This window comes from Mustelus asterias, chromosome 17 (genome assembly GCF_964213995.1).
Source record: "Mustelus asterias chromosome 17, sMusAst1.hap1.1, whole genome shotgun sequence".
In the NCBI taxonomy this organism is placed as follows: domain Eukaryota; kingdom Metazoa; phylum Chordata; class Chondrichthyes; order Carcharhiniformes; family Triakidae; genus Mustelus; species Mustelus asterias.
In genome coordinates this window covers 3,240,629-3,261,770 of record NC_135817.1, presented here as the reverse complement: position 1 = coordinate 3,261,770, position 21,142 = coordinate 3,240,629, and the positions used below count along the sequence as shown (strand labels likewise).

Below are 21,142 nucleotides of genomic sequence, written 5' to 3'. Positions count from 1 at the left end.
GGGAGCATTGAGGGTTAACGAAGGTGCTGATAGTGGCAGAAAGGTAAGATAGCAGAATGTGTTAATAGGTGAACAAAGATCAGTGCTCAGTGAAAGCAAAACTGAAGAACGAGTGACAGATGGCCCTGCGGGGGAGAAAGGGGGGGGGGGGGGTTGCATTGGAACAAACAAAGTAAATAAAACAAGCAAGGGGTAGAGATGGGGGAGAAAGTTCACAGCCTAAAGTTGTTGGACTCATGTTACGTCCGAGAGGTGCCTAATCAGCAGATGAGTCTGTTCCTCCAGTTTGTGTTGGGGCATCGTTGGAGCATTGCAGGAGGCCAAGGATGGAGATGTGGGCATGAGAGCTGTGCTGTGTGATTCGATGGGTGGAATTTTCTGGCCCCTCCCATTGGCAGGATTTTCCAGTTCTGTCAAAGTCGGTGGACGTTTGAGTGGCTCGTCGCATTTTGCTGCCCTCTCCTTGCTGCGTTGGCACCGTAAAACTGTGCCCATTGGAGCCCATTTCTGATGTTCACTAGCATTTCCTCCCTGGACACTGGGCGAATTGTTCTGGTCTCTCTCCACACTTGAGATTTGCAGGTTTTGTAATTGTATCCTGCAGCTCTCTGTTCATATTTCAATAACTAACTAAATGACCTGCCCTCACTCTCACATTATCCTTGCCTTTTGCCATGAAGTCTGCAAATGCGATCTCAAATTTACCTATTTCCCAACCCCCACCAAAAGATCAGTGCCTGGAACAAAAGCAAAATAGTGCGGATGCTGGAAATCTGAAATAACACGAAAAATAAGCCCAGGAGGGGATGCCTCTGAGTTCCAGCGAGCCATTCATCACCTCCTGTTCTCTGTTACAAAGCTGGTGTGCAATCCTGTTGGCTGGCTTGCCACTCGAGCACAGACCTGTATCAGCCCCACCTTCAGAATGTGATTGGGTTCCTTTTGAAAATGTACTGGAAGGTTGCCACCTGCTTATCACCTCGGAGAATTCCAGTGGCTTCATCGATTGTGACCCATCGCTACAAAACCATGCCGACTTCTCGATACTGCCACTCCGTTAATTGTCCATTAAACCCTTTCAGCTATGGCCTCCATTGTCAAAGTGAGGGGTGAATGGTCTGCAATAGCCTGGTTCATGTAGCAATCCTTTCTTTAAAAACTTAAGTTTGTACTATCCTCCCTCGTACTACTGAGAAGAGGCCCTATATTCCTGGAATTCCTTGAACTGGAATCTTCTCGGGATTCCAGGGAATTAGTAAGCACTCCAGTACAGTTGGAAATCAACACAAAGCGGACACGATATATGAATGAGGAACAGGAGGAGGTCATTTGGCTTTGAGTCTATTCTACCATTCAGTGAGCTCATGGCTGATCTGATCGTGGCCTCAACTCCATTTTCATTCTTACGTCCTATACACCGGTGGCACAGTGGTTAGCATTGCTGCCTCTCAGCGCCAGGGACCCGGGTTCGATTCCCGGCTTGGGTCACACAATGAAGCGAGCTTCACAATCCAATATGCACGAAAGATATCGGGGAGAAAGTTACAAAGATAGGCACGATCACCTCTTCTATGCGTTGGCGGCACAGTGGTTAGCACTGCTGCCTCTCAGCGCCAGGGACCCGGGTTCAATTCCCGGCTTGGGTCACTGTGCGGAGTCTGCACGTTCTCCCCGCGTCTGCGTGGGTTTCCTCCGGGTGCTCCGGTTTCCTCCCACAGTCTGAAAGACGTGCTGGTTAGGAGGATTAGCCGTGCCAAATTGCTCTTCAGTGTACCCGAACAGGCACCGGAATGTGGCGATGAGGAGATTTTCACACTGCAGTGTTAATGTCAGCCTACTTGCGACGCTAATTAATAAACTTTAAGCAATTAAGAATCTAAAGTTTAAAGTTTATTTATTAGTCACAAGTAAGGCTTACATTAACGCTGCAATGAAGTTGCTGTGAAATTTCCCTAGTCGGAATGCCCCTGTTCAGGTCAATGCACCCTAACCAGCACGTCTTTCGGACTGTGGGAGGAAACCGGAGCACCCGGAGGAAACCCACGCAGACACGGGGAGAACGTGCAGACTCCACACAGACAGTGACCCAAGCCAGGAATCGAACCCGGGTCCCTGGCGCTGTGAGGCAGCAGTGCTAACCACTGTGCCACCGTGTCGCCCAATCTATCTATATGAACATATGACATACTATCATTCTTTTGCGTATCTTGTCCATTTTTTTCTCTAATTTTCCTGTGAGCTCTTGGTGCCTCTGTCTTTGCAGCTCCTCACCAGTCCTGCATCTCAAACCTTTCTGTTAAGACAATAGCGTACAACAGTTCCCCATGTTTTCCCAGCTCCATTCAATACCTTTCTAGATGCCTCTAACATAATACATAAAATACAAACCAAAGCAATGCTGGAAAAGCTCAGCAGACCTGGCAGCAACTGTGGAGAGAGAAACAGAGTTAATGTTTAGAATAGAAGGAGGCCATTCGGCCCGTCGGGTCTCTTTCTCCTCTCTTTCCCCCCCCCCCCCCCCCCCCCCCCAATGACCTCACATCATTTCACAACCATGGGACGGCACGGTGGCACAGTGATTAGCATTGCTGCCTCACAGCTCCAGGGATCCGGGTTCGATTCCCGGCTTGGGTCACTGTCTGTATGGAGTTTGCACATTCTCCCCGTGTCTGCGTGGGTTTTCCGGTTTCCTCCCACAATCCAAAGATGTGCGGGTTAGGTTGATTGGCCATTCTAAATTGCCCCTTGGTGTCCTGGGATGCGTAGCTTAGAGGGATTAGCAGGGTAAATATGTGGGATGACGGGTGGGGCCTGGGTGGGATTGTTGTCGGTACAGACTCAATGGGCCGAATAGCCTCCTTCTGCACTGTGGGATTTCTATGAACCAACATAAACTGTTGCGAGAAAAGAAATCATTGGGTAGGGGTTCCACCAATAGGCCGAAAAGAGTAGTGGCGATCCTGCTTTGAGGGGGGAGGGGAGGGGGAGGGTCTGCGAGACCTGGGGGTCACTTCTTGTTAGTGACAGGCAATTGATTGGCTGCAGATGGAGCTGTTCAGGATAGCCATGCACCCCTCCTGAGGCCAGTCAGAGAGATGGCAGCACACCATACCCACTAGGAGTGATGGCTGCTATTGGGGCTGCGTCTGGAAGGGGAGGTCCTCATGGAAGCCGGTTGTCCACATAACCAGGTAAGTGGGGTCTGTGCACAAATGTCAGTCAGCCAGTGAGGAGGGTGGACGGTTGGAGGGTGCGGAAGGCTTTGTTGTCCCAGCAGCAGCCATTGCTGCCAGGGGGCTCCTTACTGGGCCAAAGAGTTTGCAAATAAGAGGCCCCTTTCCCTCAGCTCCCCCAAATCCACTGGTAGGCTGGCAGGGTTTACATGGCACTTGGTGGAGGGCCCCTCTGCCACTGGTTAAAATGCCAGTAGGGGGTGGGAAGAGGCCCTTAATTGGCCATTTCAGTGACCGGATTGAACACTGAGGAGGGCCGTCTGCATCTTTCTGCTACTGGTTAATTGGCACAGTGGCAAGAAGGTGACAGATACTCCATGACCAACCAACCCTCGCTATTTTACAACCTTCTGCCACCCCGCACCCCACTCCCCCTCCCACCCGTCCACAGAGGCTGGTAAAATTTAATTTAACATCCAAATGATTTTTCTCAGGTTGCTGAACGAGGTATCCATGAGATAAATGGCTAATAAACACGAGTTTGGGATTGAGTCACATATTGGTCAGAGTGGGGAGGGGCAGATGGCTTTTAAAGATGGCGAGAGATTGACCATCCGTTCAGCTTTACCTTCTTTCACCCCCACCTCTCCCGCTTCGCCCCCATGCCTCGGAACCCGCCTTGGGGAGAGAGTAACGTTCTAGCCCAGGTTTCCTTTCCTAAAGGTCATTTGTGAACCAGGTGGGGTTTTTACAACATTCTGACAGCTTTGTGATCTCCTTTCCCGATTCCTTTAGACCGAATTCAAATTTTTAAACTTGTCACATTTGGAATTTGAACTCATTCCCTGGATCATTAGTCCAATAATATAATTGCTATAATACCATATATGTTGTTGGTGGAGCTCTTATTGGGGTAATAGTCCAAGAAACACAGGTTGGTTGTTGCCGAGGACTCCGTGCATTAAGGACAATGACGCCCCTCCCATCAATCTCAACCGTGTTCTATTTTAGGGGTGTTTTTAAAAAATTTTGTTTGATTATAGAGCAGAAAGGACATACTGAGAGTGTATCCTCTTCAAGTTTTCTAGAGTAAATATTTATGCTCCTCAGTATGGGGAGCCTTTCAGGCAACTTGTAAAGCCATGGGTACTATAAGTTTATTTATCAGTCACAAGTAAGGCTTACATTAACACTGCAATGAAGTTACTGTGGAATTCCCCTACTCGCCACAACCTGTTCGGGTCAATATACCTAACCCGCACGTCTTTCAGACTGTGGGAGGAAACCGGAGCACCCGGAGGAAACCCACGCAGACACGGGGGAGAATGTGCAAACTCCACACAGAGAGTGACCCAAGCCGGGAATCGAACCCAGGTCCCTGGCTCTGTGAGGCAGCAGTGCTAACCACTGTGCCGCCATAAAACGTACCAGTAGTCGATTCTTTTCTGAGGCCCGCACTAACTCAATTCCTGTCCGGAAGCGGTACAATGGACAAGATTTTTGCTGGAGAAACAATGGTGAGGTAATTGGTGCTCACTATTACTCTCAAATTGGACAACAACTTCCAAGGAGAGCACCCGCACAGTTAAACATGAGAAAAGGTTTCTGTTCCAGGTGCGCTGCTCCTCTGAGAGATGTGTGGCACCTCGCCAATCTCCCTTTTCAAAAGTATTGAACAATGTGACGTTCCTGTGTTTTTACCTGATGTATACAAAGAAAAGTACAGCACAGGAAGAGGCCCTTCAACCTCCAAACCCGTGCTGATCATGATGCCCTAACTAAACTAAAAAAAAAACCCTGCTGCCTTTACTAGGTCCGTATCCCTTTCTATTCTCTCCCTATTCATGTACCCATCCAGATGCCTCTATAATGTTGCTAATGTGCCTACTTCTACAACCAGCCTCCCATCCATTGACTCTGTCTACACTTCCCGCTGCCTCGGCAAAGCAGCCGGCATAATTAAGGACCCCACGCACCCCGGACATTCTCTCTTCCACCACCTTCCATCAGGAAAAAGATACAAAAGTCTGAGGTCACTCCAAAACAACTTCTTCACTGCTCCCATCGGACTTTTGAATGGACCTACCTCACACTAAGTTGATCTTTCTCTACACCCCAGCTATGACTGTAACACTACATTCTGCACTCTCTCCTTTCCTCCTCTATGAACGGTATGCTTTGTCTGTATAGCGCGCAAGAAACAATAATTTTCACTGTATGTTAATACATGTGACAATCATAAATCAAATCAAATCAAAAATCCTCTGGCAGCGCGTTCCAGGCACCCACCACTCTCTCTCTGTGTGAGAAACCTGCCCTGCACATCTCCCTTAAACTTTCCCCCTTCTCACCTTGAATCTGTGCCCCCTTGTACTTGTCACTCCCACCCTGCGGAAAAAAGCCTCTGACTATCCACCCTGTCCATGCCCCTCATAATTTTGTAGACCTCTATTCGGTCTCCCCTCAGCCTCCATCTTTCCAAAGCACAATGACCACGGGAAACGTACTTCATGTGCGCAAGTTTAATTAACAAGCCTCCGCCGCCATTGAGATGTATCCACGGGACTAAAGCACTCTAATCAAAAAGCCCGCTCACAGCCACACTGCTTTTCCTTTCCCACCTTACCATGGGAATGAGTGCAGAATGCTCAGTGACAAGTGTCTATTACTCAATGTTTATTTACTGTTCAAAAATGCAATTAGCCGCACATGGCCTGGTGGTTAATGTGTTGGGCAGTGTGACCAATGTCGAGCACTCTGATGTCTGCGGTACTGAGGGTTTCGCCATTGACTGGCATTCAAACGAGAACGAGCGCCCAGGAGGTTATGGATTGCTTTGTGCAGAGGAGCGCTAGTTTGTTCAAGATAAGTCGAGTATTTATCGCACTATTACTTCCTGCCCGGTGTAGCTATCAATCCAAGTGCCATTTTACAGTTGAGTAAATAAAAATGATTCGCGTACTTTCCCACAGTTCCAACGCACACATGTGCACAGCTTTAATTTTAACTTGGGGGGGATGGGGCAGTTGTGTCGCGAGGAATGTTCTGTATGCATGGGAATGTTAACTTCTCAGAACATGCGGTTGTACTTAAAGTAAGTGGGATCCTGCAGAATGCAGTGAGTCTAAGTGCTCTCGGTTTATAACCAGGCTGCATCACTGCTTGTCATACGAGAGAACTCTGGTGTTTAATTTACACCTGTACTCTGCTTAAAAGAACAAGGAATAAATTATCTGTATTGTCGTTCAAGCTGTCGACTGGGCTTGCAGATGTTCAGCTCAAGTCATTCACTCTCCATCTTATAAAGTGAAGAGAAATGGTGACATGACCTGTGCAGGGTTATGAGGAAAAGGCTAAGAGGAGTGAGACTAAACTGGGGTGTCTCTTTTCAAAGATGTGGAGATGCCGGCGTTGGACTGGGGTAAACACAGTAAGAGCTCCTTAGAGCTCCGAAAGCTTGTGTGGCTTTTGCTACCAAATAAACCTGTTGGACTTTAACCTGGTGTTGTTAAACTTCTTACTGTCTTTTCAAAGAACCAGCACAGGTATGCTGGGCCGAATGGCCACCTTCTGCGCAGTAAGTTTCTAAAATGAAAGTTTATTCATTAGTCACAAGTAGGCTTACATTAACACTGCAGTGAAGTGAAAACCCCCTAGTCGCCACACTCCGGCGCCCGTTCGGGTAACACTGAGGGAGAATTTAGCATGGCCAAAGCACCTAACCAGCACGTCTTTCGGACTGTGGGAGGAAACTGGAGCACCCAGAGGAAACCCACGCAGACAACGTGCAAACTCCACACAGACAGTGACCCAAGCCGGGAATCGAACCCGGGTCCCTGGCGCTGTGAGGCAACTCTTTGCTGTAGGTTTATTGATTCAAACCTAGTGGTTTCTCAACATCAGAGTATCTTTTCATTAGCCTTAAATAATTAAAGATTTTGTAATGAGCACAAGATAATGAGCAGAATGACCTTTCCACAAATTGTTTCAACTCTGGTGGGGTGCAACTGGGCCTCTCTGTGGGATCCCTCCTGTCTGCAATAAGCAATTGGTCATCTCAGCACGCCTGCTTTAAAAATTGTTATGATGTGGAGATGCCGGCGTTGGACTGGGGTGAACACAGTCAGAGTTTTAACAACACCAGGTTAAAGTCCAACAGGTTTATTTGGTAGCAAATACCATTAGCTTTCGGAGCGCTGCTCCTTCGTCAGATGGAGTGGAAATCTGCTCTCAAACAGGGCACAGAGACACAAAAATCAAGTTACAGAATACTGATTAGAATACGAATCCCGACATCCAGCCAGATCTTAAAGATACAGACAATGTGGGTGGAGGGAGCATTAAGCACAGGTTAAAGAGATGTGTATTGTCTCCAGACAGGACAGCCTGCAAGTCCAGGAGGCAAGCTGTGGGGGTTACTGATAATGTGACATAAATCCAACATCCCGGTTTAGGCCGTCCTCATGTGTGCGGAACTTGGCTATCAGTTTCTGCTCAGCGACTCTGCGCTGTCGTGTGTCGTGAAGGCCACCTTGGAGAACGCTTACCCGAAGATCAGAGGCTGAATGCCCGTGACTGTTGTTACACAGACTTATTGCGCAGAAGGTGAATGTGCAAGTGAGTAACAACAGTCATGTAACAAACTTGCACATTGACAATAGAATACCCACGTGAAGCTAACATCGTCTCAGTAATGTTTTGCAATTTTTCCTGATTTTGACAACTGCTCCAGGAGTCCTGCTTCATCCAAACTATCTCCTGAATGCCACAAAGCAGTTTGTTTTATCATCCCGGGATTTTTCAGGTTACTTGTTCCTTCGTTAGCAATGTTGCAATTGGCCCATGTTTCAGAAGGAATATCTTTTTAAATACTCAGAGTAGTTGCCGGGACCGCCCGAAGAATGCTCAGACTTCATAAGGAGCAGCCAACCATTTCATACCGAACCAATCATCTCACGTCAGCTTGAATTCTTTCTTTCTTGGACACCTGGTTAGTCTTGTAATATTTTATCGCTTTCAGTTTGCTGCAAGAATTTGCACTGCTAATATTTTTAAACTATGGGTGGGATTTTACAGCATCCTTCTTTCCCAAAGCGTAAAATCCCACCTGAGGTCAACAGACCTTCCCATTGTCCGCCCCTTGCCCGCTCCGATTCCCGGGGCGGTAAGATTTTGGCCTATGTTTGGACTTAAAGAAACAACCACCAAGTCAAACATAGACTGTAGAAATACGCTTTCGCAAAACGATGTCAATGTGCATCGCGTTGCGCCGGTAAGGAATTTTTGATTTGATTTATTATTGTCACATGGGCCTGATTTTATTAACACAATGAAAAGTATTGTTTCTTGCGCGCTATACAGACAAAACATACTGTTCATAGAGAAGGAAAGGAGAGAGTGCAGAATGTAGTGTTACAGTCGTAGCTAGGGTGTAGAAAAAGATCAACTTAATGCAGGGTAGGTCCATTCAAAAGTCTGATGGCAACTGGGAAGAAGTTGTTCTTGAGTCGGTTGGTACGTGACCTCAGACTTTTGTATCTTTTTCCTGACAGAAGAAAGGTGGAAGAGAGAATGTCCGGGGTGCGTGGGGTCCTTAATTATGCTGGATGCTTTGTCAAGGCAGCGGGAAGTGTAGACAGAGTCACTGGATGGGAGGCTGGTTTGCGTGATAGATTGGGCTACATTCACGACCTTTTATCGTTCCTTGCGGTCTTGGGCAGAGCAGGAGCCATACCCAGCTGTGATACACCCAGAAAGAATGCTTTCTATGGTGCATCTGTAAAAGTTGGTGAGAGTCGTAGCTGACATGCCAAATTTCCTTAGTCTTCTGAGAAAATGGAGGCGTTGGTGGGCTTTCTTAACTATAGTGTTGGCATGGGGGGACCAGGACAGGTTGTTGGTGATCTGGACACCGAAAAACCTACAGCGCTCGATCCTTTCTACTTCATCCCCGTTGATGTTGACAGGGGCATGTTACCCATCACGCTTCCTGAAGTCGATGACAATCTCCTTCGTTTTGTTGACATTGAGGGAGAGATTATTGTTGCCACACCAGTTCACCAGATTCTCTATCTCATTCCTGTACTCTGTCTCTTCATTGCTTGAGCTCCGACCCACTACGGTGGTGTTGTCAGCAAACTTGAAAATCGAATTGGAGGGGAATTTGGCCACACAGTCATAGGTGTATAAGGAGTGTGGTAGGGGACTGAGAACACAGCCTTGTGGGGCACTGGTTGTTGAGGATGATCGTGGAGGAGGTGTTGTTGCCTATCCTTACTGATTGTGGTCTGTGGGTTAGGAAGTTCAGGATCCAGTCGCAGAGGGAGTGCCGCAGCCCAGGCCACTGAGTTTGGAGATGGGTTTTGTGGGAATAATGGTGTTGAAGGTTGAGCTGTAGTCAATAAATAGGAGTCTGACATAGATGTCCTTGTTATCTAGGTGTTCCAGGGTTGAGTGCAGGGCCAGGGAAATGGCGTCTTGCTGTGGACCTGTTGCGGCTGTAGGAGAACTGTAGTGGTTCCAGATAGTCCGGGAGGCTGGAATTGATTCATGGCATGACTAACCTTCTGAATTTGTGTTGGGATTGGATATATTTGACCTCGTCCGTGGCTGGGATTCCCCAGTGCTGCTGCAATGAATGGAGTTTTGGCTGAACGCCAAATTCTCCATTCTCGCTGGCTTGGACCAAGGCTGCGAGGAGGTCAGGAGTGGAGTGTTTAGTTTGGGCAGGTCAAAGGCTAGGAATCCTGCGGCAAGAACTCGCCTCCTGACTCCCCAAAGCCGATCCACCATCTCCAAGGCACAAATTAGGAGTGTGATGGAATACTCCTCACTTGCCTGGATGAGTACAGCTCCCAACAACACTCAAGAAGCTCAACACCATCCAGGACAAAGCAGTCTGCTTAATCGCTCTGAGGAAGGGTCATCCAGAGTCAAAATGTTGGCTCTATTCCCTCTCCACAGATGCTGTCAGACCTGCTGAGATTTTCCAGCATTCTGTTTTTTTTCAGATCGCAGCATCTGCAGTAATTTGCTTTCATCTTATAATTCTGCTTAATTGCTACCCCATCCACAATTCACTCCCTCCACCGCTGATGAACAGCAGTGTATACCACTGAGAAGATTCCTTCAAACCCATGACCACTGCCATCTAGAAGGACAAGAGCAGCAGAAACCACCACTGCGAAGTTCCCCTCTGAGTCACTCACCATCCTGACTTGGAACTATATCGCCGTTCCTTCCCTGTCGCTGGGTCAAAATCCTGGAACTCCCTCCCTAACAGCACGGTGGGTGTACCAACATCTCACGGACTGCAGCAGTCCAAGAAGGCAGCTCACCACCTTCGGAAGGGTAACTAAGAATGGGCCATAAATGCTGTAGAAGCCAGCAATACCCGCATCCCATAAATAAATGTTAAAAAACTTAAATATTTTTCTAATGTTTAATGGTTGTATCTTTTCATCATAGAGTACCTATGTTGCAGAAGGTGGCCATTTGGCCCATCGAGTCTGTACAGACCCAAGCTTACCCGTAAACCCATGTATTTGCCCCGCTAATCCTCCTAAGCTATATATCTTAAACACTTAAGGGGCAATTTAGCACGGGCAATCCACCTAACCTGCATATCTTTGGGCTGTGGGAGGAAACCGGAGCACCCGGAGGAAACCCACGCAGACACGGGGAGAATGTGCAAACTCCACACAGACAGTGACCCGAGGCCGGAATTAGACCCGGGTCCCTTGCGCTCTTATTGAGGTCTCAAGTCATCCCAAAGTGCTGTACGTAATGAAATACCTTTGAAATGTAGTCACTGTGTTAATAGAGAGAACACAATTGTCAATATGCACACAGCAAGATCCCATTAATGGCAATTAAAAAGATCTGTTTCTGGCAATGGTGAATGAGAGCGGAATTGAGATTGAGAGATTGGGCGGCACAGTGGTTAGCACTGCTGCCTCACAGCGCCAGGGACCCGGGTTCGACTCCTGGCTTGGGTCACTGTCTGTGTGGAGTCTGCACATTCTCCCCGTGTCTGCGTGGGTTTCCTCCGGGTGCCCCGGTTTCCTCCCACAGCCCAAAGGCATGCTGGTTAGGTGCATTGGCCGTGCTAAATTCTCCCTCAGTGTTACCCGAACAGGCGCCGGAGTGTGGCGACTAGGGGATTTTCACAGTAACTTCACTGCAGTGTTAATGTAAGACTATTTATGACTAATAAATAGAAGTTTAAATTTGGGGCGGCACGGTGACACAGTGGTTGGCACTGCTGCCTCACAGCTCCAGGAACCTGGGTTCGATTCCTGTCTTGGGTTACTGTCTGTGTGGAGTTTGCACGTTCTCCCCGTGACTGCGTGGGTTTGCTCCCACTGTCCCAAGATGCGCGGGTTAGGTCGATTGACCCCATGCTAAATTGCCCCTAGCGTCCCGGGATATGTAGGTTAGAGGGATTCGCGGGGTAAATATGTGGGGTGACGGGGATAAGAGCCTAGGTGGGATAGTTGTCGGTGCAGACCCGACGGGCTGAATGGCCTCCTTCTGCACTATAGGGTTTCTATGAAACATTTTATGAATGTTGGTTTGGAGACTGGAGTGAAGCTTTTCTTTGGAGTAGTGATGGGGGATCTTGTATGTCTTTGTCACATAGAGAAAACGGACTAAGTTCAGCCATGGACATTGTTGTACGGGTTGATGTAAGTTTGCTGCATCTGAATGCGTTTTGGTATGCTAATCTAGCTGATATGCTGTTTTTTTTTACTGTGAGCTGTTTTACTGTCAGTGAAGGGCACATTCCAAAGCTGCAGGAGTTTTGATGATAGCAGGGGTGAAGGAAGTAATTATATTGCTCCTTGAAGAATGGAATGTGCTCGACTTCTGCTGTAAACAGACGTCTCCTTGCCTCAGATTTTGAAACTGTTTTTTTTTCAGTCGAGATGAGAGATGGTTTATTTGAAATAAGACGAGTTGAAATGCAAACCAGTATATCGACAGAGGGTTGGGTGCGCGGTGTCCATTATTTGTTTGTGTGCTGGATAGCAGAAGTGACCTTTTTAATGGCAGATTTGAGAATGCCATTTCTTTCTACATTCCTTTCCCTAATCTGGCTGGGAGCATAAGAGGTTTTCTGTTTGGCCGCCCCGTCTGAAGGTTGAGCAATGCTGTTTTTAGGGTGGCACAGTGGTTAGCACTGCTGCCTCACAGCGCCGGGGATCTGGGTTCGATTCCCGGCTTGGGTCACTGTCTGTGTAGGGTCTGCACATTCTCCCCGTGTCTGCGTGGGTTTCCTCCGGGTGTTCCAGTTTCCTCTCACAGTCCAAAAGATGTGCGGGTTAGGTGAATTGGCCATGCTAAGTTCTCCCTCAGTGTACCCAAACAGGCGCTGGAGTGTGGTGACTAGGGGATTTTCACAGTAACTTCATTGCAGTGTTAATGTAAGCCTACTTGTGACTAATAAATAAATGTTACTTTTCAAGTGGCTAGCAATGACACAACCACCCCCCTCCCCCCGCCCCCCCCGCACACACACCACACACACACCACACACACACACACACACACACACCCCACACACAATCCCCCAGAAGGGTTGGCCATTGGCAACTTGATCAATAATGATTTGTCGTGAACCTGAGATTTGCCACACTCGCTCATCTCCTGCACCGCGCCATTTCTCACGAGATCCTCTTTGGACAGACATCACTTTCCCCATCATCCCGTAACCTCTAGATATCTAAAAGCTCACGCCCGGCATCATCTAAGCACAACTCCTTGATGTTGCTCATCATTCTTGCCTTCTGATTGCGTGCCTGTTTCTCCATTTTAAAATAAGCAGGCGAGGGCTCGGAGTATTCGGCTGCCAGCCATCTGGGGGCAAGTCTAGTTTGCAGTTGGAATTTCATAGAATCCCCGCAGTGCAGAAGAGGCCATTCGGCCCATCAGGTCTGCGCTGACTCTCTCTGACCGAGTATCTTACCTTGGCCCGCCCCACCGCCCTATCCGTGTAACCCCACACATTTACCATGGCTAATCCATCTAACCTATACTTGGGACACTAAGAAACAATTTAGCATGGCCGGCCTACCTAAGCTGCACGTCTTTGGACTGTGGGAGGAAACCGGAGCACCCGGAGGAAACCCACGGGGAGAACGTGCAGACTCCGCACAGACAGTGACCTGAGGTCGGAATTGAACCCGGGTCCCTGGCACCGTGAGTGCTAACCACTGTGCCGCCCCTCCAATTTCCAACCTCCAAGACTGACTTTAGCAGATGTAACTGCAGTAGGATTTCTGAGAGAGCAGTTGGAAGTTGCAGTTACGCGACAAGTTTTACAAAGTCAAGCTCACTTGCTAACATAGTATCTTTTCACCATCATTTGTCCATAATTTTCTAGCTCTATATAATTCTCCGTTGATTTGGTGGGTGATACTGACAGAACTAAAGGGTAAGAGCAGGAGAGTAGGTCTAATTGGATAGCTCTTTCCGAGAGCTAGCACTGGCATGATGGACTGAATGGCCGCCTCCTCGGCTGTAGGGTCCTATGAAAGTAATTTATTCCTGATTTGCTGCCCCCACAGAAGGTACGATAGCAATGATTAGTTGCAGTCACATCATATAGAATCGGGGAGGGGTGGGCGGGTGGTGGTGTTATGTAGGCAGAGAAGGATCAAGCGATGAATTTTTGGTTTGTCTAGTTTGAAGGACTATTGCAGCATCTGTGCACTAGCTTCATGTGGAAGGCTCACTGGCCCAGGAGTAATTTATCCCTGTCATCGGTACAGCATTGTTCATAACATAGAATGAAATGTTCCTGATTGAGTGGCATTTTCTATCTTTACAACACTTTTTCCATTCGACAACACTTCTCGGTCACTGCCTCAATGAGTTGTACAGGCCTTGTGAGGTAGAAAGAGAATAATATCAAACAAAGTGAAGCCCTGATCTGTAGTTTCCAGGAGATGTTGCGGGCATATTCAGATCAGACCATAAGACAGAGGAGCAGAATTAGGCCACTCGGCCCATCGAGTCTGCTCCGCCATTCAATCATGGCTGATATTTTTCTCATCCCCATTCTCCTGCCTTTTCCCCATAACCCCTGATCCCCTTATCGATCAAGAACCTATCCATCTCTGTCTTAAAGACACTCAATGACCCGGCCTCCACAGCCTTCTGCGGCAAAGAGTTCCACAGTTTCACCACTCTCTGGCTGAAGAAATTCCTCCTCCTCATCTCTGTTTTAAAGGATCGTCCCTTTAGCCTGAGGTTGTGCCCTCTGGTTCTAGTTTTTCCGACTAGTGGAAGCATCCTCTCCACATCCACTCTATCCAGGCCTCGCAGTATCCTGTAAGTTTCAATAAGATCCCCCCTCATCCTTCTAAACTCCAATGAGTACAGACCCAGAGTCCTCAATCGTTCCTCATGTGGATTCTCCTATTTACACACCAGGGAAGTAAAATAATATTTCTGCTGCCTATCCACTGTCGAGCTAACCTGCAATTTGTGGCTTTTGTTTGGATTTTATACGAGTTGGATGAGGTACTACTCAGCACGTCCACTCAAAGCATTCCTCCTGGTAATTGTGGAGTTGATGGGATAGACAGAGGAACAGTTTCCCTGGTGGCGGAACCCAGAACAAGGAGACAGAACCCTAAAATGAGAAGCAGGCCATTCCAGGTGCGCTTTCTTGAAGTACGTCTCACACACACACACACACGGTGGTGGAACCCTCTCCCCAAAAAGCTGCTGAGGCTCGGGTCATTGTAGAGGTCAGAAATGGGATTGCTAGATTTATTTTATTCATCAATCTGAAATGTTGGCCGGAATTTTACCGGCATGGCCGCCCTGATTCCGGGAGCGGGCGTGGCTTAGAGAACGGCATTCTCCGGGCGGGATTGTACGACCCTCGGGTGGACGTGCCGATAAAATTCCACCCGTTAACTCTTGTTTTCCTCTTTACAGATATCAACAGACCTGCTGGGCATTCCCAGCAGTTTCCGTTTTATTTCAGATTTCCGACATCTGCAGCACTTTGCTTTTGCGTCAGTAGATTTTAGTTGGGTCGGAATATTAAGGGATGTGGAACCAAGATGGGTAAATGGAGTTAAGGTACAGATCAGCTGTGATCTGACTGAGTGATGGGACAGGCTTGAGGGGCCTACTCCTGTCCTGTGAACCTAAGAGGTCGGGTTAATGTTTAATTGTCTTTTTTTTTAGATCAATTGCTATTGATGGATTAATTTTGCAAATGGACAGCCTCCAAGGATGGTTCGTGCAATTCCCTCGGGACGCTCTAATTTATAACCTTTGTCTTTGATGTTTTTGCAGACTGACCAAGCCACTGACGTTTGCAGATTGTGTTGGCGATGAGCTGCCACTGGGCTGGGAAATAGTTTACGATCCACAGGCTGGCATCTATTACATCGACCACATCAACCGTAAGTATAACTGCGATCTTGCGTACTCTACAAAAACGGAGGGGGCAGTCTTTCCAGAGTAAGCTTTAATGGGTGCGTCTGCGCTGCTTTGCCAAGTCGAAGGCCATCAGCCTTGATCAGCCTGTCTTCTACTTTGCCCTTCATTATGAAAGACAACACATATATTAGACCATAAGACATAGGAGCGGAAGTAAGGCCATTCGGCCCATCGAGTCCACTCCACCATTCAATCATGGTTGATTTCAACTCCATTTACCCGCTCTCTCCCCATAGCCCTTAATTCCTCGAGAAATCAAGAATTTATCAATTTCTGTCTTGAAGACGCTCAACGTCTCGGCCTCCACAGCCCTCTGTGGCAATGAATTCCACAGACCTACCACTCTCTGGCTGAAGAAATTTCTCCTCATCTCTGTTCTAATACATAGAAACATATATTCATTTGTTTCTACTCCATAATCATCCTGCAAAAGTTTTTGCAGTTCAGTGCTGTGCAATTTTTGAATCCTCTATCACTTCACACGCAGACCAAAAAACATTCTCTGTAATAGTTTAGCTGCCTGCCCCGCCCCTCCCTAACAGATTGAGGGCAATCAAAGTGTCCTGAAATGATACTGGGATTCAATAGGCGAGATAGAGAGAAATTATTTGGCGGCACAGTGGTTAGCACTGCTGCCTCACAGCGCCAGGGTCCCGGGTTCGATTCCCGGCTTGGGTCACTGCCTGTGCGGAGTTTGCACGTTCTCCCCGTGCCTGCGTGGGTTTCCTCCGGGTGCTCCGGTTTCCTCCCACAATCTGAAAGACGTGCTGGTTAGGGTGCGTTGACCCGAACAGGCGCCGGAGTGTGGCGACTAGGGAAATTTCACAGTAACTTCATTGCAGTGTTAATGTAAGCCTTACTTGTTAAGAATAAATAAACAAACAAGAACAATGGGGCACAAAATTGAGTCAAGCCATTTTGGAGACAGATCAGGAAGTAGTTTTTCGCACAAGTGGGGAAAAAAATGGGGCTTTCTTCTCCCCCGCTGCGGATGCTGCGGGTCAGTTAAAATTTTCAAAACTGATCAAATAGATAATTTTCTGGATAAAATGTTGAGAGTTGTGTCGCCCAGGCGGGTAAATGGAGTTGAGGTATAAATCTCTTTTATAGTCAGTTTATAGTTTTTTATAGTCGGGCAGCACGGTGGCACAGTGGTTAGCACTGCTGCCTCACAGCGCCAGGGACCCGGGTTCGATTCCCAGCCTGGGGTTACTATCTGTGTGAAGTCTGCACGTTCTCCCTGTGTCTGCGTGGGTTTCCTCCGGGTGCTCCGGTTTCCTCCCACAGTCCAAAAGAGTGCGGGTTAGGTGGATTGGCCATGCTGAATTGCCCCTTAGTGTCAGGATCAATTTATAGGGTAAGTGCATGGGGTTATGGGGATAGGGCCTGGGTGGGATTGTGGTCAATGTTGACTCGATGGGCCGAATAGCCTCCTTCTATAGGGATTCTATGATTTCGGGATCTAATAGAATGTTGGAACATGCTTGAGGGGCTGACTGGCCTACTTAAGTGGCTTGGGGAAAGACTTTCCCCAAAGGGAGAGGTTCTCCACTTTGTCAGAGTAGCGACATATGGTCCAAACACACTCGCTCAAATGCTATGTCTACTGAATGTGCTTCAACCTACTTGGTAGTCAGCGGAATGTGGATTGGTGTTTTTCACAAGTTGAGGGCCTGGATTTTTGCCATAACGGAAAGCGTCATCATCATGATAAAGATGGCGGACGAGCCAGAAATGGTAAGTCCCACCCCCTTACATGGCACCTCCCATTTTCGTAAGGGTGGGAATGGGGGTGGTTCGCACATCCACTGCTCATTTAAATCATTATTGACTCTCATCAAGTTAGATTTTGATAACCTAGGAGTGTGAAACCTGAAGAATACAGAGTAGACCTGGTAAGAGCAGCTGTGAGAAGCGTGTGCTTCTTTGGATAGCCAGGATATCCTTTTCGGTGAGGTAGGGCACCCCCTTGAATCTAGACCTGGGACACCTTTGTCGAAGTTCAGGTGCCTTTTTGGGAGGTCAGGTCACCTTTCAAATTGATAAAGAACAAAGAAAATTACAGCACAGGGAAGTAGGCAAGAATGTGTGTACAAAGTGCAAAAAGTTATTAACTTTTAAAATTCTCAAAATTAGCTGTCAAAAGAAACTGTGAGGATAACCTGTTGAAAGGATCTGTCAAGAGGTTCTATCAAATGTGTCAAAAAATCCTGTCAAAGGAAGCTGTTAAAAGCATCTGTCAAAGAGAGCTGTCAAGGCATTTAAAAGTCCTGCCCTTTAAATCTTTGAAAAAAAAGCCAGGAACTTTTAAAGCAAATCATTACTTGCTATTTCACTGTGTAGACATAAGCGTGATGGATTACTGCTGCATGATTGATTTCACAACCATCCATTATTGCAGTAGGGTACTTGCCATTTTGCAGTTTGATTGACAGCTACAAGTCATTCTAGACTCTGAAGTAGGACTTGAATCCCAGAGCTTGTTGTTGTGAAGGATTGAGCACTTGAATGAAATGTTTGTTATTATAAGACTTAATGTTGCTAAAATAATGTAAATGTGTTTATGAATGCGAGTGTTTTCTTCAATATAGTTAAGTCTGCAATAGACTCTTCGAACCTTATTTTATAGAACTTTATTTTATCTCAAGTGCATGGGTCCTGTGATCAGCCCATGGTGAATATAAGGCGGGTTGGCATGCTGGGTGTAAAGCTGATGGGTTGGGGCATTGGTTGGTATGAACTGGCACTAATGGCATAGGACCATAAAAGGCCTTGGCGGGGGCGGGTACAGGGGCATAGGTTGGCATGGAGGATATGAGGGGCCATGGGTGGTGGATACAGGGTTTGAGTTGGCATGGGGAGTGTTTGAAGGCATGAGGGATGTTTTATGTTTTGGGACACCGTATTGGAGCCCCGAGGCAGGTCTTCCCGCTAAGCCTGTCTTCGAACTTGACGTCCCTTTCACTGTCTCCAGGGTCGCCCACTCCAACCTCTAACTTAGCCCATTCCCACCTCAGCTCGAAAACCTGATGCCTGGGCAACTGTTTTTAAAAAGTTGCGGTTTGCGGAGCTGGGAATTCTCCCGACTCCGGGATGAAAATCCAGGCGCCATGGTGCCAGCGCTATGAGGTAACTCAAAATCTCGTGCTACTGAAGACTGTTAGTTTACAATCATTCTCTCTTTCCCCTCTTCTACGTTTACCCCTTTGGTGTTTTGTTCCCTTTGAAGTGGTTTAATTGAAGTACAATTAAAGAGGCCCTTGTGTTTATTTTTTGTGTAAACTGTTAGTTGAAGTCTCTTTGCACAAGTGCCATAACATCGCTCAAAAACCCTCATTTTATTGTGCCTCAGGCGATCTATTTACTGGTGCTCTTTTGAAGTAATTTGTGATAAATTTGATGTTTATATTATTTCGCCACTTTCAGATTTACAGGAGTTCAGGTACGCAGCATTTCGCATGATGCTTAAACCAAGCTTAACATGTCAGGCAACTGTTGGAAGTTATTGCACCTCAGTAATGTTTCTGTGTAGTGCTTGGGCCACATGTGTTTATACACCAGGGCAACGCTGTATGAAATAAATGCTATAAGATTGAACTAAATTATTAAGGAACAACTGCTACCAGATCATATTACAAATTAGCTCAAAAAGTGTCCAGTGGAACCATGGTTTGCAATTGATAAGCCAGCTTTTATTTTCTAATCTTTTTGCAATGGTACAGTTAGCCTTGGCTACTGCAAGTGCAAAGGTTTATGAACATCCTCTGAATATAATTGGAAGAATCAGTACCAGAAGAGCTTTTCATCAGGTCTAGTTACTACTCCATATAAAAATAATAATTCATGTGTAATTGTGACAGTTTGGTTGCCTGGGTGTTGGGACAGTATTTGTGATATTCCAGCTTGCCCTTGTGGAAGGTGAGTGCGGCATTCATAGAATCATAGAAACCCCTACCCTGCAGAAGGAGGCCATTTGGCCCATCGAATCTGCACCGACCACAATCCCACATAGGCTCTTTCCCTGTAACTCCACATATTTACCCCGCTAATCCCTCTCACCTACGCATCCCGGGACACCAAGGGGCAATTTAGCATGGCCACGACACCTAACCCGCATATCTTTGGACGTTAGCCACCTTTAAATTCTATCTGGTCTAGACGGTCAAAGTGAATACCGTCAGTTTGCTCACAGGGGACGGGGTAAGATAGTAGGTGGGTTCACACCACATTGCCACTCTGATCCCCACCATTTTGGCTTGCTTGGTTTCTTCCTCCAGAGAACGGTGTTCTAATTTAATCAGAGTCAAAGGCTGGAATGTTACCACCATTCTCGCCGGTGGGATTTTCCCATCCCGCTGCAATGAACGGAGATTTGGCTGGGCGCCAAATTCTCCAAGCTCGCTGCAGCGGGAGCATGGCATGAACAGCTGGTAAGAGGGGCGGCACGGTAGCACAGTGCTGCTTTACAGCGCCAGGGACCCGGGTTCAAATCCCGGCTTGGGTCGTTGTCACTGTGGGTTTGGAGATCTGTCTTGTTAAGAATTCCTTCACAGTAGCGTCAGGAAAAAAGGAGGTAGACAAAAGGCGGGTAACTATAGGCCGGTTAGCTTAACTTCTGTAGTAGGGAAAATGCTTGAATCTATCATCAAGGAAGAAATAGCGAGACATCTGGATATAAATTGTCCCATTGGTAAGATGCAGCATGGGTTCATGAAGGGCAGGTCATGTTTGACTAATTTGGTGGAATTCTTTGAGAACATTACATGTGCAGTGGACAATGGGGAACCTGTGGACGAGGTGTATCTGGATTTCCAGAAGGCATTTGACAAGGTGCCGCACCAAAGACTGCTGCATAAGATAAAGGTGCACAGTGTTATGGGCAATGTATTAGCATGGATAGAGGATTGGTTAACTAACAAAGCAAAGAGTGGGGGTAAATGGGTGTTTTTCTGGTTGGCGATCAGTGACTGGTGGTGTGCCTTAGGGATCAATGTTGGGACCACAATTGTTTACGATTTACACAGATGATTTGGAGTTGGGGACCAAGTATAGTGTGTCAAAATTCGCAGATGACATTAAGATGGGTGCCAGAACAAGGTGTGCAGAGGAAGCTGAAAGTCTGCAAAGGGATATAGATAGTCTAAGTGAGTGGGCGAGGGTCTGGCAGATGGAGTACAATGTTGGTAAATGTGAGGTCATCCATTTTGGTAGGAATAACAGCAAAATGGACTATTATTTAAATGGTAAAAAATTGCAGCATGCTGCTGTTCAGAGGGACCTAGGTGTCCTTGTGCAGGAATCTCAATGGGTTGGTTTGCAGGTGCAGCAGGTAATTAAGAAGGCAAATGGAATTTTGTCCTTCATTGTGAGAGGGATGGAGTTTAAAAACAGCGAGGGAATGTTGCAGCTGTATAAGGTGCTGGTGAGGCCACACCTGGAGTACTGTGTACAGTTTTGGTCTCCTTACTTGAGAAAGGATATACTGGCACTGGAGGGGGCGCAGAGGA

General features: G+C 47.2%; 1 protein-coding gene across 1 annotated transcript in view; it reads left to right on the top strand.

The window, feature by feature from the left end:
* wwc3 (WWC family member 3) overlaps window positions 1-21,142 on the top strand; it is a 203,227-nt gene that overhangs the window by 56,690 nt on the left and 125,395 nt on the right. Inside the window, exon 2 of the mRNA XM_078232164.1 lies at window positions 15,489-15,598. Within this exon, the coding sequence (XP_078088290.1) occupies window positions 15,489-15,598 (110 nt within the window). The remainder of the gene's footprint in view (window positions 1-15,488; window positions 15,599-21,142) is intronic.